The 26,602-nt window shown below is 44.3% G+C and overlaps 1 protein-coding gene across 1 annotated transcript in view; it reads left to right on the top strand.

Moving 5' to 3' along the window:
* The window catches only part of Vwa8 (von Willebrand factor A domain containing 8), a 341,953-nt gene that overhangs the window by 259,493 nt on the left and 55,858 nt on the right, over window positions 1-26,602 (top strand). The window contains exons 36-37 of the mRNA XM_059273290.1: window positions 719-800; window positions 4,251-4,455. Of these exons, the coding sequence (XP_059129273.1) occupies window positions 719-800; window positions 4,251-4,455 (287 nt within the window). The remainder of the gene's footprint in view (window positions 1-718; window positions 801-4,250; window positions 4,456-26,602) is intronic.

Here is a 26,602-nt window from a genome sequence, read left to right as displayed (position 1 = left end):
TACAATGTGGACCTCTGGGCATTTCATTCTAAGCCAGGCTGTAATAAAAATGGTGGAAGACGGGAAGATAGACAGAAGACATGTAGTTAGGCAGACAGACAGAAATCTTTGAAACCATGTATGTGTTACATGTGAGTTTGGTTCAGTGCCGGCGAGTGTTGCTTCATTGTGCTCTTGGGATGTCTTGACGGTCAAGGCTTTGCTCACTGGGGCTGTCAGGCAGGAGCTGTATGGGAGGACGGTAGGTAGGAAGTTCTAGGGTCAGGAGGCCTTCCTTTTGGATGCCTGCTCTCTAGCTGAATTGCCTAAAGTCCCGTGGTTACATTAGTTCTCAGCCTCAGCTTCCACATCACTTGAGCTGGAAGCAGACGGGACGTTGCTGTCAGAGAACCACCCAGACTAACTGGAAGTCCTGCACACAGTGGGCCAGCTCGTGTTTTGAGGGTGATGGTGGCACTTGGGCCAAGGAAGAGTAGTCATCAAGTTCTGGAATTTGCTGGAAGGCCAACCCCAGAGTTGGAAAGACCTCATATTCTTTTTCTGCTGCTATCCTGAGCCTTTTACTGTCTAGACACGCCCAGTTCCTTGCCAAGCAGTTCCCAGAGTTCCACTCTTTCCTGAGAATTTCATTCCATGTTAGCAAAATTCAAGCGTTCTTGGGGCCACTTTGGTATCAGCACCCCTTTAACACTTGCCTTGTGTCGTGACTTATTTGTAGGTGTTACCCCGCCACAGACAGCTGGCTACATAGAGGTTACTGATCTTCAAGCAAAGAAACTCCGATACATCCCTGTCCCCAGGTAATCCATGTCACTTCTTTTCTTACCGTGGTCTGTTGTATGGAAACGAGCGAGCTCTTCCTGTGTACTCTGAATAAATGCATGGGTCCTGCTTCTCGAAGTAGCGAGTTCTCTCCCCTCCACCCACAGTTGGTTTGTGTCTCATCATTCTTCTGCATGTGTTAGTGACATCTTTATTTTTGTTTTGGAAAAACATTCAAATGTTTTTAAATTCAGTGTGCAGGCATGAGTCCCTCGGCCTCTGGCCTGTTCTCATTTTCACTTTCTGTACCAGGAACGATACTGTGAGTATTGCAGGAATTTTAATTTTGGTACTGATTAGCTGAACTCATTTCCTGAAATAGATGATTCAAGATGCCCAAGGTATTTCTATAGCATTGGTGTTACATTGTTTCTGAATATGATTCTGTCCTTTGCAGTCATGTCCGTCTTGTAGATGAACAATTCCCTGACATTTAGGGTGGACCTTGTTACCAGTCACTGCTTCTGTGATTGTCCAGGAATGGCAGCAAAGCCTTTAAAGCAGCGAAACGTGTGGTCTGAGCAGACATGGAGACTCCTCTCTGCTGTGAGAACATAGATGTGCTCCCCTGCAGCCCTAAGGCCATGCCTCATCTCCTGTTTTCCGGCTGAGGCTGCACCTCCCTTGGTCTGCTGTGATTACATTCTTCTTTTGTCTTTGGCTTACCACCAGCCCAAAGCCTCCTCCTTCTAACCCAGTGGTTCTCAACCTTCCTAACGCTGTGACCCTTTACTACAGTTCCTCATGTTGTGGTGATTCCCAACCATAAAATTATTCCATTGCTACTTCATAACTATAATTTTGCTACTGCTATGAATTATAATGTAAATATCTGATATATAGCCCTTGGGGTAGTGACCCACAGGTTGAGAACCACTGTTAATCTTTCCACTCTACTTTAATCTAGATTAAGATCATATTTCTTCCTCTGGAGTGCCTTGTCACACGTGACTGAACCCTTCACAGCACAGTGGGTAGAGCCCTGCCTGAAGTCCCAGTCAGAGGAGCCTGGAGAACTATCTAGTATTCGAGGGAGGCCAGGCCCAGCAGAACCTGTAGGCTACCTAGTGCAGCAGCAGCACACCATGTCTCTTCACCCTCCTCCAAGTCCCAGAAGAAAACAGCTAGGCATGGCAATGCGAAAAACTCAGTAACAGCTTCATTTCTAGTGACCTGTAATCAGACTTTAAAGCTATGAAAAATTAAATCATTATTCCGAGAGGTAAATTTACTTTCTCTAATACGTATGGCTTCTTAGACTACCTTAATATGTTGACTTTATGGGAGATGTCTTTGAATCATTTAAGGAAATGTCTTATTCCATCCTAGCTATACATTCCTTAAAATATGCAATTAGTTCAAGAATTAGCAAAGAACATCCTGTGGTGTCTTAGTTGGGTTTGTATTGCTGTGATAAACACCAAGTCCAAAAGCAAATCTCCGGATTCTCAGGCCCACACTCTCACTGGGGAAGTCAGGCCATGAACCTGGAAGCAGGAACTAAAGCAGAATCCATGAAGGATGCTGCTTACTGGCTTGCTCCCCAGGGCTTGCTCAACCTACTTTTGTATATAATCCAGAAGCACCAGCCTAAGGGAGACTTTGCTCACAATGGCTACTTCCTCCCACCCCCATATCAATCCTGAATCGACAAAATGCCCTGCAGATTTTCCTAAAGGCAGTCTGGTGGAAGCAGCTTTCTCAAGGTTTCTTTTCCCAAATATGTCTTGGTTTGTGTCACATTGTCAGGAATCAGCATAACTACTGTTAGCGTTTCTGAAGCACTGGTCATTTTTCCAATATCTCTCCTAAGCTGTTTGTGTCTTGTTCTTTACATTCTATATGAGCTACTTCTCAGCTGAGTGTACAGCAAGTGCCAGCGGGTACACACTCATCCCTTTAGACTGAAGCTGTGTGATAGAAGCACAGTGCAACCCATCCAAGTAGTATTTCCTGGAGCTGCAGAAAGAGCATGAAAAGGGCATCCTGGGTGTTCTCAGAGGGAGAGCATGTGCCCAGCAATGTGCCATGCCTAGGGTTTGCTCCCATTACCAGGGAGAGAAAAAAAAAAAAGAACCAGGGAAAATTAACTTTAATGATATATTTTATTTAAACTAGTATTTTTTTGAGATATGTTCAGTATAAAAATTTTAATGTAGGCTGACATGACGGTGTATGTCTTTAATCCCAGCACTCAGAAAGAGAGGCAGATGGATCTCTGTAAGTTTCAGGGGTACATAGTGAGACTCTGTCTCAAAAAAAATCCATTTTCTTCTAGGTCTTTCAAATCTCAGTACATATTTTATACTTGCAGCACATTTCACATGACACACAGTTTAGATCATTGTCCTTACATCCTGATTTTCTGTTGAAACTAACCAGTGCTATATTTGGCACACATTAGAGAAGAATGAGTCATCTAAACTTAAAGTGGTGATTGGGGTGTGTGTGTGTGTGTGTGTGTGTGTGTGTGTGTGTGTGTGTGTGTGTGTGTTGGATAGTTAAATTTCTGCTGAACATCAGGAATGTTCTACATGATGCCTTTCTTAATTACTGTGTTACTGCTGTGATGAAACACCATGACCAAGGCGACGTTTGAAAGGAAGTATTCAATTGGGAGCTTGCTTTCAGTTTTACAGGGTCAGTCTTTGATCACTGTGGCAGAGGGCATGGTGGCAGGCCTGGCACTGAAGCATCAGCTGAAAGCTGGCATCCTCTTCTACAGGCAGGAGCCAGAGAGAGTGAGGCTGGGCTTGGCTTGGGCTTTGAAACCTCAAAGCCCACCCCCAGTAACACCCCCTCCAACAAGGCCACGCCTCCTAATCCTTCCCAAAGAGTTCCTCTAACTGGGACCAGGCATTCAAACATAGCAGCCTATGGGGCCCTTCTCATCCAAACACCACAATAGCTAACTTCAAATTATAAAAACATAATAAAGTCGCGTAACTGCAGAGCCAAAATGGATGCATTTTTTTCTTCAAGGTTTTGTGTCATAGATTTGAATTTGGTTAGGTTTTTATTTTGTGGTGGTGCTGGGGGGTTGAACATGCAGTGCTCTACTGGTAAGCCCCACCTCCCTCCATGGACTCACATATCCTCTACGGCTGGAATTACAGGCAGGCAGCCACCCCGACTCACTGAAGTCCCTTCTGTCCCCATGTCTGCACAGCAGGTGCTTTAACCACTGAGCCGTCTCTCAGCCCCTAAACTGAGTCGTTCGCCTGCCCTCATTGCACGTGTCTTTGGGATTTTCTGGTGCTGGGAGATGGCTAAGAGCAGACCTCAGCAACCCTCATGGGAGAGGAAGGCCGCAGCTCAGCAAAGCTGAAGGCACATACTTGGGTGGGGATGGGGTGGCATTGCCGTGTTCAGCTGTCACCTACCTGCTTTGCCTGGTTTCTGACCTTTTCTCTGGACCCTTTTTTCAGTGCGGAGTCTCTCTCGCCGTACACCGCCTGGATATCTGCTATCTCGGACACAGATGCCCTGATGGCTGAGTGGGACAAAAGTGGCATTGTGACTGTTGACATGGGAGGCTGTGTCCGGCTCTGGGAAACCGGACTTGAACGTCTGCAGCAATCGCTCATGGAATGGAGAAACATGATTGGACAAGACAGTGACAAACCTGTGCAGGTATCACTTGAACTGACCTTTCTTCTCACAAATTAATTTAGTTTTAAATGCCACTATCAAGGAGACTTCGTGTTCAACCACTCCAATAGCTGCTTAAATGGCTAAAATTATTTTTAGACTCCTAATGGAAGGAGACTCTTGAGAGTGGCAAAGTAAGACTATGTCTTAGTTCCCTGCCAATGTTTAAATGTACAGTTTCCCAACATCACAACGTACAAATATAATCAACTTGTACTTCTGAGCCGTAAGCATCTCTGGTTTTCTGCATCTTTTCTTTCTTGTATCAGCATGGTTGCTGACATCTGTGCATGCTGCCTGGGAAAGAAACCACTAGGAATGTTGTGTAGAGCAGATTCTTCCAAGGTCCAAAGCTCTAGACTGGAGTCAGCGAAGCGTACCTCCAATAGAGTGTGTACGCACCTATTTGCAGACAGTGCAGGCACTATGAGTAGGTGCGACTCTGGGAGAGAGACAAGGGCAGCCGTTGGGAAGGTAAGGAAGCCCCCAGCTGCGGAGGTGAAGCACTTAGAGCTATTCCTGGTGCTGTCTGGAGCCAACTAGAGAAACAAAGAAAGCTGCAGACTCATGTATGCTAGAGCGTAACTGAACAGAATCAACTTGCAGTTGGTTCTAATCTTCAGAACACATCTTTTCTTGTTACATATCACTGTTGTGTAGCAAAAAGAAAGGTAGGCTCCAAAATTAATTGGTTGGTTAATTAATTAATAACAAGAAAGGTAAGTTGCTACCAGCCCCATCACTCTGCAAACAGCCATCAACAAGGTAAGACATTTCCACTTACTATTCCATCAATAATTGTTTAATAATTACTATTTTATGTGATTTCCCTAAAAGAGATGTAAGTATATTTATGGGTGAATACTACATCTTTCTTTTAGATTTTTAAGAGCTTGCAGGAATGTTTTGAAAATCTCAACCTGAAATAGGCTAGTGACTTTCAATACTTTTGAAGAGACATAAATATATTAATTTAATTAAGTTGAGTTAAAGCAAATACATTGCTCTAAAATGATGTCGATAAGTAAGTAGCTCTATGGTAGCAGCAGAATGATGCTATGCTTGATTAGAGTTACCTGTAGTTCTGTTCAGAATTATTCTAGATGTTAGTTCCCCTCTGTTTGAACTTTCACTCTTGTATTTTCATTGGTGCCTAGCAGTAAATACTGTTGTGTTCGAACTTCCAGTATGCTCTCTTTGAATTTCTCATATAATGTGGAGATCAAAGACCATGCTTTCCCTGTGGTCAAGATGTATAGTCCAGCTGAGTGTAGTGGTGCATGTCTGTAACCTAGCACTTGTGATGGAAAGTAGGACAATTGTGAATTCAAGACCAGCTGGAACTGTATAGTGAGGTCTAGGACAGTCTGGGCTCCATAGCAAGACCTATCTCAAAAGACCAAAAGGGAAAGAAAAAGGAGCCTTTAATCCCAGTTCTCAGAAGGCAGAGATGGGCAGATCTCTGAATTCGAGGCCAGCCTGGTCTACAGAGTGAGTTCCAGGACAGCCAGGGCTACACGGAGAAACCCTGTCTCAAAAAATGAAAACAAAAAGGAGAGGGGGAGGGAGGGAGGGAGGGAGGGAGGGAGGGAGGGAGGGAGGGAAAGAAAATATTGGTGGCCTAAATTACTTACAATTTAAAAGTGGGTCTTGGCTGGTTAAAACATTAACCCCTATTCATGTCTTAATCATGTAGCTTTTTCTTCCCAGGGCTTTTCTGAATATATTGCAGCTCTTTGCTTTTCCAGCCTCCCTTTTAGTAACAGGTGCAGGACAACGCACATCTTCCTTCATGTTCTAACTTGTCTGAACAAAATGACACTGGTAACTGACACTAAATAGTTAAGCCAGAAAGGAGCAAAATCATCTCAAGAATAACCAATATTATTATCTGAACTTCCTCTGATCAAAATGTTTTCTCAGAAAAGTTTAGCTTTATGTCCTCAGCTCAAAGTTCAGATAGCAGAACCAGGACAAACTTAGTAATAAAGTAATATAAATCAGAATTAAATGGTATTTTGATTTGAAAAAATAGATTTAGTCTGCATGCTTCTTTTACCTCTACTATTCCTTGGTCCGTACAGTTGATGTTAAGCATGCATGCTTGGACACTCAAATATTCTGCCATTGTTTGAGCTTCTGGTCACATCTCTTGGTAAACAGTGAGACAGCAGACTATTTAGGCCCACTCACATTGTTATCCACAGGTAGATTGTACAGCCAAATCTAATAGGCGTTTTTGCCAATAATAAGAGGCCATACTTGTCTTCTACAATTCCTTTCCAGGTCAACCATAAAGCGGCCCCATTTGTGGACTCTTCACTCAGAAGGGTTCTGCTCCCTATTTTTGGAGCTTGGAAAATCCCTCTTACAGAAGTAGTGGGGAGAGATACCTAGTTCTTGATGGCCTACTTGCGTTCCTGGGTGCCAGCAGCTTTCCCTGACTCTGGTGGAGTGATCCGATCTCCATCTAGTGGCCATTAGGTGTACTACACACATTCCTGAAATGACAGCTCACCTTTGCACCCCGGCACTTGGAAAGTCAGCTTGGGAGATTTCCACTGTCCCTTGTGTGGTCGTGTTGGGTAGTGGATGCTCCTTAGGTCAGCAGTGAAGGCCTGGAAAACAACCTGTCAAGCTGTCCTCTCCGTCTTTCCCTGGTGGTTCTGTGTATAGCTGAGGGACTGTCCTTAGACACACAGACAGTAAGCTGCCATCCTTGGGGTATTTGCCACCTCGCCTCCTGCTGCCCTCCAGCAGCGTTAGCATGGAGCCATACTTAGTTGAACTTTCGTTAATGAATTATTTGCTGTATTTCCAAGTGAGAACCCGAGGAAGTACTTACTGAACTCTCCATGTAACGTATGTTCATTCACTTGACACCGACAAGAACATGTGTTTTCCTGTAATGAACAACTGTAACAATAAATTCAAAGTATTACTACCACTGTAGACCCTAGGATCCACAGCTATTACTTTTAGACTGTATTTTCAGAAGCACTGGTTAATTATAAGCCAGAATTCATCTAGTCGTATATCACAATGTTGCTTATTTCTTTATTTTATTACATTTTTATTCCTCCAAACAATTCTATTAAATATACACCACCATTTTCCTCAAAAATCAAATTGTCATCTCTGCAAAGCTGTGTAAGACAAATCTTAAAAAGTCTTATTAATAAAAAACCTGGAGCCAGATATTGGGGTGATAGCTGAGAGATCAGACAGACAGAACAAGCCACAGCCAACCTCACCTCACCAACTCCTCAGCTGATTCTGTTTCCACTCAGACTGGAAGCTTCTGAGTCCTCACCTGAATGGATCTCAGTTGAACTGCTGCTGAAAGCCTAAAATCTTAAAAGCCTAAAAAGCCTCTAGTTCCTGGTCCTCACGCCTTATATACCTTTCTGGCTTCCTGCCATCACTTCCTGGGATTAAAGGCCTGTGTCTTTCCCAAGCAAGACATGAGATCTTAAGTCCTAGGATTAAAGGTGTGTGCCACCATGCTTGGCTCTTTCCAGTGTGGCTTTGAACTCACAGGATCTCTGCCTCTGGAATGCTAGGATTAAAGGCATGTGCTACCACTGCCTAACCTCTATGTTTAATGTAGTGGCTGTTCTGTTCTCTGACCCCCAGATAAGTTTGTTGGGGTGCACAATATATCAACCACAAACATATCAGTGACTGTTCTCATAAAGAAAGGTTGAACAATTATAGCTTTCAAATGTCATTTTCTAATTATAGCAGACGAATCAGTAAGCTGATCTCCACATGGTACTGGCAGAATCTCTGTCTCTATGGCCTTTGCAGAGTGTTCACTTAACCATCAACTTGTAAATGGATAGAATGCTCTGGATCACAGTGTGGGACTAGAACCCACATGTCCTTGCAGTTAGGACTCTGCTCAGCACATGGTCAGTGTTTAGACAGAGAGAGAGATGTATGGAAAGAAGTGCAAACAAAAGAGAACTGAGTAACATGAAAGGACCCTTGTCCCTTTGAAGAAAACATTCCAGGACTGTGAATACATGTAGTTTATTGTACATAGGTGCATTTCTATTCCTATGATTAAATGCCACCACCAAGGCAACTTATAAAATCAAGTGTTTAATTGGGCTTATGGTTCCAGAGGGCTGGAGTCCATGGTGGTGAGTGAAGGCATGGTGGCAGGAACAGCTGAGAGCTCACATCTCAAGCTGCAAGGAGGCAGAAAGCCCTGGGGATGGCGGGAAGCTTTTGAAACTTCAAAGCCCAGCCCCAGTGAAACACCTCCTCCAAAAAAGCCACACCTCCTAATCCTTCCCAAACAGTTCCACCAGCTGGGAACCAAGCATTCACATGTATGAGCCCTGGAGTGGTTGATATACCTAGTGTATTAGAGAAAACTGTTTTTCCTTCCACAGCAAGTATAAGTGACAGTTCCATTGTTAATGGTTGGCCTTTTCTAGCCACTAGCTCTGTAGTTTTGCAGGTTTTTTTTTTTGGTTTTTGGGGGGGTTTTGTTTTTGTTTTGGTTAGTTGGTCAGTTAGTTTGGTTTGGTTTTGGTTTTTTTAAGAAAGGGTTTCTCAAAAAAAAAAAAAAGAAAGGGTTTCTCTGTGTAGCCCTGGCTATCCTGGAGCTCACTCTGTAGACCAGGCTGGCCTCAAACTCACAGAGATCCATCCTACCTCTGCCTCCCAAGTGCTGGGATTAAAGGCGTACACCACTACCACCCAACTAATTTTGCAGTTTTAAGATTTCAGTTGATCGGTAAAGCCTATTTTCAGATTAACTGCCATTCATACTTAAACTTATCTTTTTTCCAGTATACAAGCAGTTATCAAGATCTTTTAGTGCAGCGTTCTTTGTTCTGTTTGCAGAGGAAGCATGGTCCACTTACATGTTTTGTTCTTCTTTGGAAACGGTCTGGTGCGGTGTGTCGTTGTTACCGAATGATTCGAGCCTTGTAGGGTTATTACACGTACATGTGTTTTTGGGAAATCACCTTTGCCTGGAAAGGCGGTGCCTATCAAGAACTTCCGCGGTTTCCTGCTGTATCTCCACTCGTGTACAAGTACACCCGGCTTTCACTGACATGATCTAGCTGTTTGCCTGTGTGGTGGCCCTTGGGCCGTGCCTATGACTTTCCTATTGTGTATTCCTGCTAGAGAAAGCCATAGAAGTTAATTTTGACTCTGGAGGGTTTTCGGGAGTCCCTACTAAGAACGTAGGGTCTGGCAAGTGTACCTACGGTATATGCTAAGGCAGCTTGTCATGCCCGACGATGGGGAAGGGGTGCTAACAACGTGTGCCAAGTTCCGTGGTGTAAATGTTTCCTCCCTGCTGATTTCAAGCTACTAGAGGTAACAGTCTGCTTAAAACATTCCTGAATATTATGCAGTGATCTCACAAGCTGGTAGGTTTGGATTCCAGTGTGCCACTAGCTGAACTGTCTTTAGGCTCAACCCTTTGAGAACTGTCATGGTTTAATTAAAAAAAAAGAGAAAAAGCCCTTCCTGAAACAGGGTGATGGCCCTGTGAAGAGAAAGAGTGAGAAAAAGGGAGGGAAAGGAAGACTGACCTTACATAAAGTGGTGCCATGCTGTCTCTGGGAAACATAGGAACCCATAGATGGGCCAACTACAGATAGCAATGTCCTTTAGAAAACAAATGTTGTTTTCTTCAGTGCTAGGGATTGAACCCTTGCACATGACAGGCAAATGCTCTAAACCACATCCCCAGCCTATTAATGTTCTTGAAACAACATCTGGGTTTGAGCAAAGACCTAGAAAGAAGTCTGCCTTCAAGTGACACTCCTGGACTCATGTATGGGGACTGCCTTTCCTCCGTGCACTGTAATTCAGAAACAGTTGCTAGTCTAGTTTTCCACCTATCCAAGCACTGCTCCCATCCATCACAGCATCGGAAATGGTTCAACCCAATAGAGTTCAAGCAACTCCACTTCCCTAAGAAAAGGGATTGTGAAGTTTCTGAGTTTTCAGTTATTCCTTGTGCATGTCCAGTGAGAGAGTCCTATAAACTGTGCATGTCCAGTGAGAGTGAGAGTCCTGTAAACTGTGCATGTCCAGTGAGAGAGTCCTGTAGACTGGGCATGTCCAGTGAGAGAGTCCTGTAAACTGTGCATGTCCAGTGAGAGAGTCCTATAAACTGTGCATGTCCAGTGAGAGAGATAGTCCTGTAAACTGTGCATGTCCAGTGAGAGAGTCCTGTAAACTGTAATGTCCAGTGAGGAAGAGAGTCCTGTAAACTGTGCATGTCCAGTGAGGAAGAGTGTCCTGTAAACTGTGCATGTCCAGTGAGAGAGTCCTGTAAACTGTCATGTCCAGTGAGGAAGAGAGTCCTGTAAACTGTCATGTCCAGTGAGGAAGAGAGTCCTGTAAACTGTCATGTCCAGTGAGGAAGAGAGTCCTGTAAACTGTGCATGTCCAGTGAGAGAGTCCTGTAAACTGTGCATGTCCAGTGAGAGTGTCCTGTAAACTGTCATGTCCAGTGAGGAAGAGAGTCCTGTAAACTGTCATGTCCAGTGAGGAAGATGGCCTATAAACTGAAAACTGTGGCTATAACAATTCTAAATGAATATCAAAAACAGAAATCCTGTCTTGCCTCCAGACTCTGGAAAAGGCCTAAGGAAGTCTTTAAATTTTCTCTTCAAATCATCCTCAGTACTATTTCAGTTCTTTTCTCTCGTACCAAAGTTTAAGACATTGTTTTATGTTGTATTCCCACAGTGCATATTATTTAGATCAGTAAGTAAGGGAACAATATTAGAAATGTTTATTAAAAGTATAAGGAAGCAGATTTAAAACATGCCAGTGATATATTAAGGTGTCAAGTAAGTTGACAGTCCATGCTCTAGAAGTGTTATGACTGAGCATTTTTAGTATGTATTTAATGTGGCTAATATATCATACTGGCTACAGAAATAAACTTTCTTACCATTATTTTTCTAATAAAATTATGATTTTTTTAACCCGTAAGCAGTACAGCCTATTTTTTTACCAGTGTGATATTTGGAATAATCAAACCTAACTTCAGGTCTGTGTCTCATGTTGCATGTGATCGTTGGCAAATTCCTTGTGCTTTTGAAGTTTCACTTCCTAATTGTGATACACTGATAATGCTGTTTGTACATTACAACGTTCTTGTGAGAATGAAATGCTTTTATCCCTGGCACAGAGTGAGTACTCAGTAAACAATAAGAATTAGAGACTTAGCATTTAAGTAATATTGGGCTACAGGTTTGTTTAATGTTTATATAAGACAAAGCCACAGTAAAATGAAACGCTATTACCCAGATACCCACTAGCGAATCACGACCCAGTGAGCTAATATGTCACCGTCTGTCCTGGTGTCAAATGTAAGCTTCGTTTATAATCCCGCTTAGAAAAAGTTTTGTCAGGCCCAAAAAAGGAATTGAAAAAAGTCTTTGCTTAAACCTGTCAGCTTGAAGAAGAGCAGAAAATCAATGACAGGACAATGGTCGGTAGGGGATTATACTTGTTTAGTTATTGAAAAGACAACTAGAGCGAGTTCAAAATACACGGCGTGTGCCCGAGCCTCAGAGCAAGGGAGAGAGTGAGTGGATGTGGAGCTGTGTGTTCTTAGTCCCCACATCATCATCATCATCATCATCATCATCATCATCATTATTTGGCACTTGTAGCTTTAGGAATTGAAGGCACTGCATAACCCTGGAGGTTGGAGTGTGCACAACACTGAAATTTGGCAGCCTGTGCAGGGGCATTTGATTGTGTGGCTCTCTCTCCATGTGATGCCCCCAGCAGCTGGCTCTCCACTACTTTACAGGAGGTGGGAATTTGGTCACCGAGACTAGCACAGCCTGGGACAGGAAGCTAGAGAATCCACCCTCCCCTGGGGTCAGTTTCTCTGGAAGCTGGCAGGACCGAGTAAGAATCTTCGTGATGAAGAGGTCTTCTTAGAAGCCCCTTCTAGATCACCACATGTTGGCAAGCTCTGCCTTTATACACACATACACACACACACACACACACACACAAACAAAAAGAAACATTGGGATAAATAACAAAATCATAGTAAACAGTTGAATCGGTTGCCTGTAGAATGGAGATGGGGGGGTCACGATGGTGGCATAGAGGACTTCTGCTTTTATTATCTATTTCTAGTACTATTTGAGGTATTTAACTATGCACTTTCACTAGTTTAGTAAATATAAAAAATCGGGAAAGACAATAATAGGTTGAAAACAGGAGCAAAGTTGTTCATGGCACAGTTCCCTAGGAGTTAAACCTAACTCATCTGGAGGGCCTCAGCTCTTAAAACTGCAAGGTTTTAATGGCGCTGACTCAGCTGTTCAAGGGCTGGCAAGTTGGCTCAGCAAGGAAAGGGGCTTGCCACACAAGCCTAGTGGTCTAAGTTTGATTCCCCAGAACCCACATAAAGGAGGAAGGCTCCAGGGGAGAACTGACTCCACAGGGTTGACCTCTGACCTCTACATGTACTCCCATACACACACATGAGGAACATGTGCACAAAAAGAAATAATAAACTGATTGTAAAAAATAACCCACAGGTTCTAGTTATGAATTAAACCCTGTCTCTCCCACCAACTGCAGAAACCCCATCAGATGTATATACAGCTAGTGAAGCCTATGAAAATATTACAAGAAAATTACAGGAGAGAGGCTGAGCTGAAGGCCAGAATTTGAGCTAGCACTGAGTCAGCCTTCCTAAACACCCGTCCAGACCTGGTCTTGACTCAAGGCAGCCTACAAGGTGAAGGAAGGCCACCCTCAGAAAGCTGTGAAGGGGAACTTCCTCAGCCCAGTAGACAGTGCCGGCTAGCACCATAGTGCCGACAACTAGCACCACACCAACTGGCAAATGGCTGAGTGCCAATGGAAATTAGGCACAGATGCCACCCACCCTCCCTATCCAGTGCCACACCAGAAGTGTTAGTGCAGAAGGAAATACAGTAAAAGCCTAATCGCCCACCTGGAAAATCCATTTTTAGAAAGCTTAGAAGTAATAAGTTTGACAAAATTAACTACACATCTCTGTATCAGCAACAATTATAATGTCTCTCTCTCTCTCTCTTACACACACACACACACACACACACACACACACACACACACCATTTCTAAGCAGCTCCTACTGAGAATGAAATACTAAGGTCAGAGTTAAACAAGACTTGTGTATGTGTGTGGTGAATTCTGCACTAATGCAGGTCATAAAAACTGAGCACATGCAGAGGGAGTTCACTGTCAGATTTGACGTAACAATTCCATGTCTCTCCAGGCTGACCTGTAGATTTAGTGCAACTCCAGGCAGTTCCCAGTAGGACTTTTTCTAACGGCTGAAAATAAGCCAATTCTAAAATTTTTATGGAAGGGCAAGGAATTAACGTAGCCAAAACAGTCGCTTTAAAGATGAATAAAGTGGAAGATCATGTTACCCAATTTTAAGGTTTACTGCAAAACTACAATAATCAAGACAGTGTGATGTTGGCAAAACGATGAAAGAACAAATCGATGGGACCGAATAGAATGTCCAGAAATAGACCAGAGACATAGCGCCAATTAGTACCAGGCCGCCAGAGCAGTCTAAAGGAGAAAAGTCAGCAAACCACGTGGGAAGAACTGGACAGCCATATGCAGAACTAAATAAACAAAGAAATGAAAAGAAAAACTGTTTTTAAAAATTCATTTATGGGGCTGGAGAGATGGCTCAGCTGTTAAGAGCACATATTGCTCTTGGAGAAGACCTGAGTTCAGTTCCAGCAGCCACACCAGCACACCAGCTCCCCGAGGCCTGTACACCCAGCTCTAGAGGATCTGACACCATCTTCTGGCCTCTGCAGGCATTGTGCTGACACCCATCTACACACATTACACACATATCCACAATTCAAAATGAATAATAAGATCTATGGGGCTGGAGAGGTGGCTCTGTGGCTAAGAGCACTTGCTACCCTTGCAGAGAGCCTTGGTTTGGTTCCCAGCACCCACATGGTGGCTCACAACATCCTATCATTCCAGTTCTAGGAAGGTCTCTTCTGGCCCCCACAGGTACCAGGCATGTATATGGTACACATACATACATTCAACAAAACACACACATAAATAAAAATAATAGAAAGATTTTAAAATATAAATGAAATCACTTAATAGCTGCCATTTCAGAAGTGATAATAGTATGCTGCTAAGTGGTCTAGCATTCATTATTATCAGAAGAATGTGAAGCTAATTAAAAATTACTCTAATGCTGGGCTATCAGCATGGCTTAGTGGATAAAGGCACTTGCCACCAAGCCAGACCACCTGAGTTCCATCCCTGTGCCTGCACGCTGGAAGGAGAGAACTCACTCCCACAAGTTATCCTCTGACTGCCACAAAGGACACTCACTATGGTCTGTGTGAGCACGTGTGTGTACATGTGCACATACACACACACACATCCATAATTTTAAGAAATTATTCTAATATGCTTAAATTTTAAAAAGCAGTTTTGTTAAAGAGGTTTTTTTAAGTCTCCTCTTTTCATATCATTTTGGAAGTAAGAATTCCAAGTGTTTAATTCACAGATGGAGAAGTTGAGGCCCAGCAAGGTTAAGTAACTAGCCTAAGGTTCGCACAGCCGGTAGTGATGGGACCTGTGGTTTGATTTGTGCTCTATCTACCCAGCCACGTGGTCTAGGCGGCACTGTTCACTGTTCAGTCAGCTTCCCAGGAAGTCACCACCACTCGTGCTAAAACCCAAAAGTGCTGGCAGAATTCAAAACTTAGCACCTGTCTATATGAACCCACAAGGTCACAGAAGCGAATGTTTCTAAGGAGCCAAGTACCACTTTCCAGCTCCCTGACGTCCTCAGCAAGGATGCTTTGGGATGCTCCTCAGAGTGGATCGTGACAAGCAGGAGTCTCAGGGGCCTTCCATCCTCTTTACACTCTTCCCTTTGGTAGCTGAGAGTTGCAACGTTGCCACGTTTATGCAAGGAGCAGAGCGATAGGTCTGCAGCTGCTTTCTGGAAGAGCAGGGAAGGCTGGAGGAAACACCGTCGCCTCAGGGGTGATGTGATGCAGTCGGTACCCAGTGTCGTCAAGTCCTTGCCCAGAATGAATGATTGACTCACAGGAGGGTCCTCCTCGTTGCAATAAACGGCACAGTGAAAGCTAGCAGGCGTTTCTTGAAGATGTAGGGGAATCACTGTGGAGTGAATTAGGGGATTGTGTGATTGTCAGTTCCACAAGTAAGTATGGCTGTGGGAAAGCTTGCTCCTCTCTGCACAGTACTCTTAAAAGGTTTCCCAGTACAGCAGCAGAAGAGCAAGTTAACAGAGACCAAATGAGATGAGAGAGCAGAGTGGAGACCCCCAGCTCGCTGGATGGCTTTGTGATGTTGCAGGTCCTTTGTTGCAAATGCCTTGCTAACCCAAGAAGCATCAGTTAACTGTCTTGTCCCATATCCTTGTGAATCTATTCACATTTCAGATGCATTATCTTAAAAACATTTTTAGAAGTCACCAATTTGACCATTCTTTTGAATTTTAATGGAAGGCTTTATTGCTTTATTAAGGTCTAGTTAAATATCCCCGTGTATACACAGTGGTCAGAATGCTTTTACTAGCAACTGCAGTTGAGCGCTGAATAGATACATTAGTGAAACATTCTGTTGGAATGGGCCTGGGGCACTGGCCCTGGGAACAGGCAAAGCAAGAAAAGGAAGCAGCCTGGGAGTCACCTGAGGTGTCACTATGTCACCTAATCTCACTCTAGTATCTGTGGGGTTTTGTTGATTTGTTTTGTCTTGTTTTTGAAGGAAAGGGAATCCATGGTAGTAGTGCAGTAACTAATCGTACAGGTGCTTATTGCCTAGCAACACTATTCTGAGTGTTTACATATCTTAACTCGGTCGTCATGACAACTTGGAGGTAGGTACTGTTATTACCGCAGTTGACAGATACGGAAATGGGCCAGAGCCGTTCACACCAATGCCCAGAGAGGTTAAATAGCTTCCTTTTTACTTTTTAGGTTCTGTATGTTTATGCGTGTGTACACACACACACGCATGCACTTGTCAAAGCACACAGAGAGAGGTCAGCAGCAGATAAATGACAGGAGTCAGTTCTCTCTTTCCACCTTGTGGGTTCCAAGGATCAAACTCAGGTTTCCAGGCCTGGCCACAAGCTCCCTTACCTGCTAAGCCATCTCTCCAGCCCATGACCTGCTTTCAAACATACCCTACCTCTTGCCACCTTCTCACATGCTTCTGCCCAGGGCAGCTGGAGAAGATCTGGCCTTTCTCTGCCCTGCTGGCAATAAGGTCGCGAGGCCACCACTCTTTCTGATCTACTTCCAGGATCCTTTCAAATCTTGATCCCGTCCAGTGACCTCTATCCCTTGGTTGAAGAAATACTACAAAAGCGTGTTCTCTTGCTCATAATTTCCAGATGGTTAGCAGACCAGCCAGCCCATTTGTCCTGCAGCAGAGCCATAGAGGAATTCACCAATTACTGGTTTGGTAATTCACCAAAACCAGAGTCTGATTGGCTGACTCTTCTGGCAGCTGGGGAGTCCAGCCCGAAGCACTGGCCGGGTGGTGATGCTGACTGTGTCAGAGTTTGTGTGTGAAGTGCTCCCCACCCCCAGGGCCCATGTGGTGAAGGCCTGCTCTTTCCTTGGGGGACCCAGTCACAGTGACTGGGCCATAAGGACTCTACCTTCATCACTGGATCACAGACAAATCCATAACTCTATCCATTATTGGGAGCTGGTGGAAACTTCTAGAGGTAGATCCTCCTTGGAAGAAGCTAGTTAGTGGGTATTTAGGAATTTACCTTTCCGTGGGCTCCTCTTGTCTCTCCTTGCTTCCTAACTGCCATCATGTGGGCGTCTCTGCTCCATCTGACCCCTCAGCCGCGATGTTCTACATCACCACCTCCCAAGCAGCAGAGCCAGCCACGCATGGATGAAACTGCTAAAATGTGAGCTTAATAAACCCTCCTTAAGTGATTTCTCTTGGCTGTTCAGTCAGTGATGAAAAGTCACACTAACACAGAGTTCAAGATGGTGCCTCGATCTCCACATGGCAGAGACCCTGAAGGGAGCTGCGTCACTCTTTCATAGCGGTGATGGTTCCCCCTTCCTTCCCAGGAGCCGCAGGGCCTACACCCCTCCGATGTCTCACTCCTTAGTACTGTTACCCCTCAGTACTGTCATTACAGTTAAGTTTCCACTGGAGTTTTAGAGGGGAGGGAATTGAAACCATGACAAGACCCAGACCTGACCAGGGTTAAATTGGTTTCCTAGATGTGGTTTCGTGTGAGCCCCTGGAGAAGTTGCCGGAAGGACCGTAGGAGTGTGGAGATGAGTTTTCCCCATTCCGGCTCACTTTCTAGGCAGATGCAGTCCATATGTTACCTTAGGACCCAAGCCAGTGGCTAGCCACCATTGTTCTTTGCTTCCACCAAAAGTACTGCTGAAGGGGATGGATGGGGATGGATGGTGGCCCCCGGGGAGAAGAGTGTGCTGTCTGGAGTGGCAGGACACAGTAGACGCCTGGCTGGTCTTCCCCACAGACTCTGGCCTCTCACTCACCCAGAAGAGCTATCCTTTTCCAGATAGCCCTGTTCCCATGATTCACTTTGATTTGTCAAGTATAGTCTTACTTCAGCTACGCTTATGTACTCATGAAATAGCTGTGACATTTAGAGAGTGAATCAATTGGTAATTTTTGTCATTTGGATATAGTGAAAACTCATGGGTACAATATCAATGAAAACTGTATGTTAGTAAGTAGCTCCTAGTAGCCCCAAAAAACAGTTTATGCCATAAATCCAAATGCATTTGTCTCTGATCAAATATAAATCATAAATGTGGGCTTGGTGGCAGAGCACCTGCCTGGGATGCACCAAGCCCTACCTTTAATCCTCAGTACTCACCCCCCAAAAAGCCCCAAATTACGTATTTATGACCACGAAATAGTTTTTGTTGGATAAGATGTCTTCCTGCCATGCCATCCCTTTTGTAGCCCAACAACTCAGTCACTGGACTCTCCTCCTTGACATTCTACTTACTGGTTTGCTCCCCACCCCCATGTTTCTAGTTTATTTATAACCAGACAACAGTGATTGTCATCAAATCTGGCTTCAGGAAGCTCCCCAAATGGCGGTTTCCTAAGTAGATGATGGTGATCCAAGCTGTGCCATTGGCAGGTCGTCATCCATTGAATTATAGACAAACAATAGGCGTGTGAAGCCTTCAAAATGCATTCAGTGAGCTGGTTCTGGTGAAGCGCTTACTGAGGACCCACCCACCGTTGGTGCTTCTACAGGGAGCTTGTTCTCTATGGCTGCCAATCATGAAACTGCAGCCAGGAGCTACGTGGTGCCGAACACTGTGTGGTTCAATGGTAAGTCGAGGCTCTAAGTCCTGTGCAGTGCGCAGTTCAGAGGGAGAATGTCTGTGGAAGTGGAATGTAGAAGCCAACGAACAGGAGCTGAGCCCGGGCACTTCTTGCTGCTGCTTGTAGTGCTGGGGATCTCAGACAGGTGAGCCCAGGGCCCCTGCATGCAAGGCAAGACTCTACCTCTAGGCTACATCTGTAGCCTAGGCTTGCCTTTTTCTAAATGGATGTATTTTAGTAACTAAACACAGAGAGAAATTCATTCCAGGCCTTTAAAAACCCTGGGTGCTGGCATAGTTAAAAGAATTAGTATGGTGTCCCTTCTTAGCAAGAGGGAAAGCTGAGCTACAAATCTAGGGATGACCAGACCCAGAAACCATAAGAATGAGAGCAGATGCCACAGCCAAGCACAAAGCCCAGAGGGCAAGTCCAGGTTCAAAACCAGCTATCCCAGGAGGAGTGGAGTAGGCAGCAAAGCAGAGGTGAGGGTAAGGGCTAGCCTGGAGCCACCAAAAGGAGTGGAGTGTGCAGCAAAGCAGAGGTGAGGATAAGGGCTAGCCTGGAGCCACCAGAAGCATATGAGCTGGGGTTTTTTAGGAAATGGTAAGGTTCTACGCAGTCTTATGAACACAGAACATTTTTCAAAACAGTTTAAAGGAGCTTCACCTGCCAGGCAGCTTTTGGTTATCATTGTATGGTTTAAGTCAAGCCTGAGTAAAGTAAATGATTTCCCCCAACAAGTGGAGTCCAGGGCGGAGGAGAAGTCAGACTGCATGAAAGCCAGCTGAGGTTCTTAGATTCCCTGACAGTGGGAGTTGCTGTAGGTTACTGGATAGAGGCTGAGTAGGAAGATGGCCTTGGTAGCCAGTGGCCATGTGAGAACTACCCCTCCAGTAAAGCAGGGCAGCCATGAGGCCCAGGTAATGATGGAGGCTGGTGGGGGTGGGGGTTGTGTAGGCAAGACCTATAGACAGTTGTAGTTTGATGTCCGACAAAATGGCAGGACACGGAGGCTGTCTTATTCAAGCATTTTGAAGACGCTGCTTTCACAGTGATGGCACTGTTCTGCTGCCATTGAACTTAGGGGCCAGAGCTTCAGGCTGGTGTGAGTTAGGAGCCTTGCCAGGGAAGTGCATTGAGAGCCATGGGGATTGTTAGGTGCGGGGGCAGAGCAGGATGCTTGGGTGGATGGAAGGCTACACAGCCAGAAGTGAGCACAGTCAGCTGTTTCTGAACACAGCTTCACAGAGTCTTTGTTTTCTAAGGATCTGTGTTCTAGCCATTGCTTAGGAATTCAATTAAGATTAGTAAATCTCTGCCTTTGGGAATCCCCACGGTAAAGAACACTATTTTTGTTTAACCCAATGACCCTCAAGATTTATTTTTATTAAATATATATATATATATATATATATATATATATATATATATATACATACACCAAGTAACCAACTCTTTTTTTTTTCTTTTTTCTTTTCTTTTTTTTTTTTTTTTCTTTTTTGGTTTTGGTTTTGGGTTTTTTAAGTCAGGGATTCCTAGAACTCAATCCTTACTTTGTAGACCACACTGGTCTCAAACTCACAGAGATCCACCTAACTCTGCCTCCTGAGTGCTGGGATTAAAGGCATGCACCACTGTCGCCCTGAAGGTAGCCAATTCTTACCTACTGTTTTCTTCACTCTCGTGTTCCCATGGACTCTGAGTAGCAGAACTCTCAGAACAAGCCCTTTGTGCTGATTGTAGTTGTGGTTTATGATACAGCTGTGTTGTATGCCATTTATGATGTTATAGGGTAAATAAATGGGGGGTGGCTGCTGTTAAAACAGTAGTGTTTCCTTATACCTTTAAAGAGAAGAACTATTATCCATGCAATTCCAGGTTCATTGTAGAATCAAAAAATCTGCAAGATGAAGGTATGGAGGCACACACCTGTGTCTCAATATCTAAGGAGGGTAGGCTAGCCTGGACTACAGAAGGAGATCCTGTCTTAACAAAAACAAAACCAAAAAGCACAGCTGGGTGTGGTGGCATGCCCCTACTCCCAGAACTTAGGAGGTAGAAAAAGGATTATCTGGAGTTCTAGGCCAGACTCAGCTACACAGTAAATCTGAGGCTAGCCTGGGCTACCTGAGATTATGTCTCAAAGGGGGAAAAACTGCAAGTAAGATGATGTTTAATAGGAGCACTGATTCAGCTCACACTAATATAAGCTACAAATGGTAATTCCCTGTCTCACTGAGCCAAGACATCCCAGAGTGCAAGGTGCAGCTCACACGTAGGTGTCGCCTGGAATGGAAGCTGTTCTTTCTCTTGAATGGCTTCTTTCTCACATTCATTCAGTGTTCATGAGACTTTATAGTTGCCAGGATTCTGAATAAAATTTTCCAAGTCTTTCTTTACAATGTTCTGAATACATTGGGGTTTATCAAAGTTCCCCCATTTCTCTTTTTATTACACAATTGTATGAACCTTTGATCCTCTTATTTCTATGTCCAAGTGTTGTGATTACCGGCACATACACCTACATCTGGTTTATGCTATAGAGAGGATCAAATCCAGGGTTTCCTACATGCCAGGCAACTCTACCAGCTGAGCTACTTGATGCTAGGTAATTTTCATTGTCTTTTATTTCAGGAGTGTATATCAGGTTACTAAACTCAATACATTCTTTATCACTGGTGTGTATTGGGCAACAGGCCTTCTGTTACCATAAAGGGAAAGCACGGTGTTCAATTGCAAGCCATCCCCTCAACTACTGCCTTCCTGCTGACGAAGATGTAACACCAAAAACAAACTCCTTTGTCCTAGACTGGGTGGTAGGGGCCCATAGTATAGAAGAACTCTTATTGCTAACAGTAGGATCCACTATTGTAACTGTGACTCTCTTACTCATCCCCTGTAACTCATAATTACTTAGCTGTTTAAAAAAAAAAAAAACAGTAGCACATCTCCCTTGTGCCTCTGGCTTTATGGTGGGCATAAGCTTGGGTTTACCATAAAAATATGACAGGAGCTAGCTTAACCATTCTGAAAATAGCTCACTTCTCACCAATGACCAACTCCAGGACAGATGGCTGATGCGTGCACGCATGGATGGATGGATAAATGTGTGGCATATATAAATGTGTTTTAATATTTATTTATATATGTGATTTTTCTAAAACACCAATAGAATTTCCTTTACAAAATAGATCTTGACTTTTCACCGCCAGGCTTATCACTACATTCTGATCTTCATTAAATGTGAGGGGAATCTATGTACATTGACACACCTCTGATTAAAAGGGAAGGGTGCATAAGCATTATGTCCTCACACCGCCATTCCCAGGGTTCTGTGCACACCAAGTATGCATTTGAGAAGGCAACATCCTAGAGAAGTTTCAGGATAACTCTTCCCCAGAAAAGACTCTTACCCTTACCATGAATCAGTGATACCCAGAGAGTCTCAGAACATTCTTTCATTCATAGTATTGGAGAAAGCCTAAAAGATTGACATAATGTGGCTATCACATATGTTGAATATTAGTCTTAATTAGGCATTTCTTTTATGAACAAGACCCAAGAAACATCCATTATCACCTAGCCATCTCATCAAAGATTTGGTTGGAGATATTTTTTGCCTCTAAGCATAGGCTAGAGCCTAAAATCATATAATTATAGTGACCTTTTTAAATGTTATTTCACACTTACTTATGTTGTATCATTAACTTTAAATTGCTCCAGATTTTTGCTTGCCTAGAATTATTGCTGCTGCTGACCACAGGAGGGTGTCAGTGTGCTTAGAACAGGACTATCTCAGATAAGTCAACAGTAGAATTTCTACTACTGAGCAGTTGTTGGCATTTTATTATATGTAGAGTTATAGTTATTAGATATATAGTTATTAGATGTAGAATTATAGTTAAAAAGATGGATTTAGAAAGTGGTTCGGTGATCTCTTCGTACCTCTACCCAGTACAACCACAATGAATACAGCTTTTTCTTCTTTCGCTAATATCCAGGCTACTTAGTCCGGTTATTAGGATGGGTGGGTGAACCTGGCTTGTAGGGCACACGTAAGGATGGTGACAGTATGCATCACATAGAGATAAAAGGGCATACTTGGGCAGGGTCTGTCCCCCACAACAAATTGGCTCTCGAACGAGAGGGAAATGAGAGGTTCCAGCAGCTTCAGAGGTTGCACTTTCACTCTAGAGTAGTTTTACTCTAGAGACCTTTTCCCTAGCTGGACAGCTGTGTGTGCCTCTCGCCTCCTATTTAAACCCCACCCTCTGTCAAGACCCCCGAAGATGGGGAAGCCGCTGGATCCCCACACCCCCCCCATCCCTATGTAGCCACGTAGAATAATGCCTGGTTTCTGCTTTGACTATTAGTTTGGCTTACTGAGAACAGGTGGCCAAACCTGGCTTGTCGGGGCACAAGCCATGACCCCTAAGTCCAGTAACACTTACCCTTTGGAGCTGGGCAGCTTTGAGCTGTTCAGCTTCTCTCTAGCCTGCTTCTATCCCTTGGCAGTGTGCTCTCCTTTAGTAGGTGTGTGTGCATGCATGTAGAGGCCAGAGATCAAGGTTGGGCATCTCTTGTTTAACCCGGAGCTCACTGATTGAGCTCGACTGCCGGGCCAGCAGCTCCAGGAACTCTCCTGACTCTGCCTCTCCTGTGCTGGGTTACAGGTGTGCACTGTCACACACAGGCTCTAGAGACTGACACCAGACTTCACCAACTGAGCCATCATCTGAGCCCCTGAAAGGTACAACCTCTGAATAAGCTGTCCCCACTAATGTCACCCTCCCAGGAGAGTCACAGTTAAAAAGCACCGTCAATAGGCCACACAGAAGTCTTGAGTTGACACTCTTTCCACTACAAGAGCTTTGACCCTCACATGAAGGTCTTTTATGAAAAGAGCTCAGTGAGTGTTGGGTGAGGTGGCATGGCCTGAAGGATGGGACACAGAAGTGGGTATCTGAGTGAAGCCACACGGCACAGAGGAATTTCCTCAAGCCAGTAATTAAGGGAGAGAGATCCTTGCCTCAGGACCTTTGAGCACCCACTTCACCTCTTTGGCCTTAATTTCCTTTTTTTTTTTCCCCCAAGACAGGGTTTCTCTGTGTAGTTTTGGTGCCTGTCCTGGATCTCACTCTGTAGACCAGGCTCGCCTCGAACTCACAGAGATCCGCCTGCCTCTGCCTCCCGAGTGCTGGGATTGAAGGCGTGCGCCACCACCGCCCAGCCTAATTTCTTTTCCTATAAAGTCAGGTAGATTATATTCTAACCTTAAAGACCCTCCCACGGATGGCAACAGTGAACGTGGGTCTAGAGTTTAAAATTATGTACCGAAAACCTTCTGCATCATAGCGGTCTGTTGGTTCCTTTTTTTTCTTTCTTTTCTTTTTTAAATTGCTTAGTATTATGTATGAGATGCTTCTGGAACATTCTCTTAAGATCATGGCAGCCACTGCTTCAGGTGTGTGCATTTCTGTTTCCATTCTGAGGTTGGGTTTAAGTTACTTGCCCAGAGTTGCTCTTCTAGTGACGAACAAAGCTGTTTCTTCAGCCTAGTTCTCTCTATACTGTAGAAGCCTATGTATCAGTCGCTTTCCTTGTGACTCTGACCAGATGTCTGCCTTCTTAAGAAGCAGCTTACAGGAGACGGGCTTGTTTAAGGGGATACAGTGGGTACTGGCAGGAGAGTCAGGGCAGCAGGGCCGTGAGGCCGCTGGTCACATTCAGTCCCCACTCAGGAAGAGGGGGAGATCAAAGCCGTACTCGGCTCGCTTCTCCTTTTTATTTACTCGGGAACCCCAGCCAATAGGATGCTGCTGCCCACATTCTGAATGTGTCTTAACCAAATCTAGAAAGTGCCTCCCAGACATACCCAGAGGTTTGCCTTCTAGGTGACTCTGATCCTGTCAAGTTGATGGCACTAACCTTGTTTGTCTTCCTCTCCACCGTGTAACTTCTGTAAGGCCCAAAGACAAGTGTAGGTAGAGGCTGTGCCCTCAGAGACTGCAAAAGTGTTTGGTCCCTTGCACACACATTGGTATAGGTGATGTAGATGTGGGACACAGGCCAGGAGGGTGTCAGGCCAACACGGCATTGTGCACCATCCACGAAGAAGGAACACTTTGGTGTCGCCATCTGGGAATGAGTATCCAATTTGGCGTTATCCTCTCGAGAACACTGGAATCCAGACTTAATGAAATCCCCTTCATTTGACATTTAGGCAACAAAGTCAGAGTTTTCCAAGTAGTTTCAAGGAGATTGGCAAAATTCACCTTCTAACTTCTCTTTCCTCTTACCAGGTGGGCACAGAACGGGAAACAAAGCCAAGGTCTATTCCAAGTTTTGACATGTTGTTGAGTTTGCTGCCCCTCTCTACAGACTCTCTTAGGTTCCCCTGAAAAAAACATTAGACATTGAGAGTATGGAATCTGGGGAACTGGCAAAATATGTCACCTGGTTTTGTCGGGCTGACAAACTGAGATTCTGTCTTAGTTTGTTTTGTTTTTAAACATTTCTAGTGGTTGAAAAAATCAAGAGTTGTATCAAGTGACACATGAAAACTGAAGATGAAGTTCAGGTTTTGGTATCCACATAAAGTTTTATTGGCACCCAGCTCTGTTCACACAGTGTTACCTGTGCCTGCCTTTGCATTAGAAGGGCAATGCTGGGGAAGATGTAACAGTTCAATCACATTGCCCACCAAGCCTGAAGTGTGTGCCATATGGCCTTACAAAAATGTCAAGAACTCGGGTTTAGACTCTCGAGCCAAAAAAGTTGGACAGTGCACATCTCTGCTTCCCAAAATATGGTAAAAATAGAACGTGCTTAAGTCAGCAGGAATGACAGGGAAGAAGAGAAGGAAAATTAACTAATTTCTCCAAATATTACCTCAGTACAAGGAGATTAAAAATTTGGGTTTTTTTTTCCACAGATTATATGAAAGACAGCTTACGGGCTGTGTGAGTCACAGTGCTAAACAACTCAACTATATTTGTTGTTGGAAAAAATGTACTCTGACCAGAGTGGTTTTCTTAGTATGTCTGCGTTTTATGAATGACAAAGCAAGATTCTTTAGTCCTAAGAGAAGTGAGGACAATGAAGCCAGAGCACACTCCGCCAGCCCTCAAGTATGCACTCTAGGCTGTGAGCCTTCCCTGCACACCCACTGCTGTGTCCCAGCGTCATCTCTAAACCTGCTTTATCTCCACATGCTCGGTGGCCCCAGCAGCCTCTGCCCTGCTCACACTGTGATCTTTTACTCTGATGTGTCTGGAGGGCAGACTTCCCAAGTCCAAAAGTGCTGTCTGAAGGCTGGTGGCCCCAGTGCTTCCTGTAAGTCTTGGCATGTGGTAGAGTCTATGGCTGCTTGTCTATTTGAGCTTCTGTGAGGTCCTGTGGTGAGCTGGAACATCCCTCCATGCTTCCTAGGATGAATCTTCCTGTTCTGTTAGCTCACTCTTGACAAGGGTGACAAAGAGCTTTTTGAGCAGTTTCAATGTCAGCCTTTTCTTTCCTGAATGAAATCCTGTGACTCAGGTAGCCCTGAGTCCTATACAGGCACCATTTGTTTGTAATGGCTGCTTTCCTTTGTCTCTAGTGCCTGTGAACTCTGACAGGCAGTAGACTATCCTCCTTCCAAGCAATGAAGCCCAATGCAAGCATAGCATTTGGCATTTTCTTCTACCCCTAAAAGTCTGTAATTTGATAGAATCCAAAACTCTGCATTATAAAGTTAAAGGTT

The sequence above is a fragment of the Peromyscus eremicus genome, chromosome 9 (assembly GCF_949786415.1).
Source record: "Peromyscus eremicus chromosome 9, PerEre_H2_v1, whole genome shotgun sequence".
Taxonomy (NCBI): domain Eukaryota; kingdom Metazoa; phylum Chordata; class Mammalia; order Rodentia; family Cricetidae; genus Peromyscus; species Peromyscus eremicus.
The sequence above is the reverse complement of the archived record's forward strand: the minus strand, read 5'-3'. Positions and strand labels throughout refer to the sequence as shown.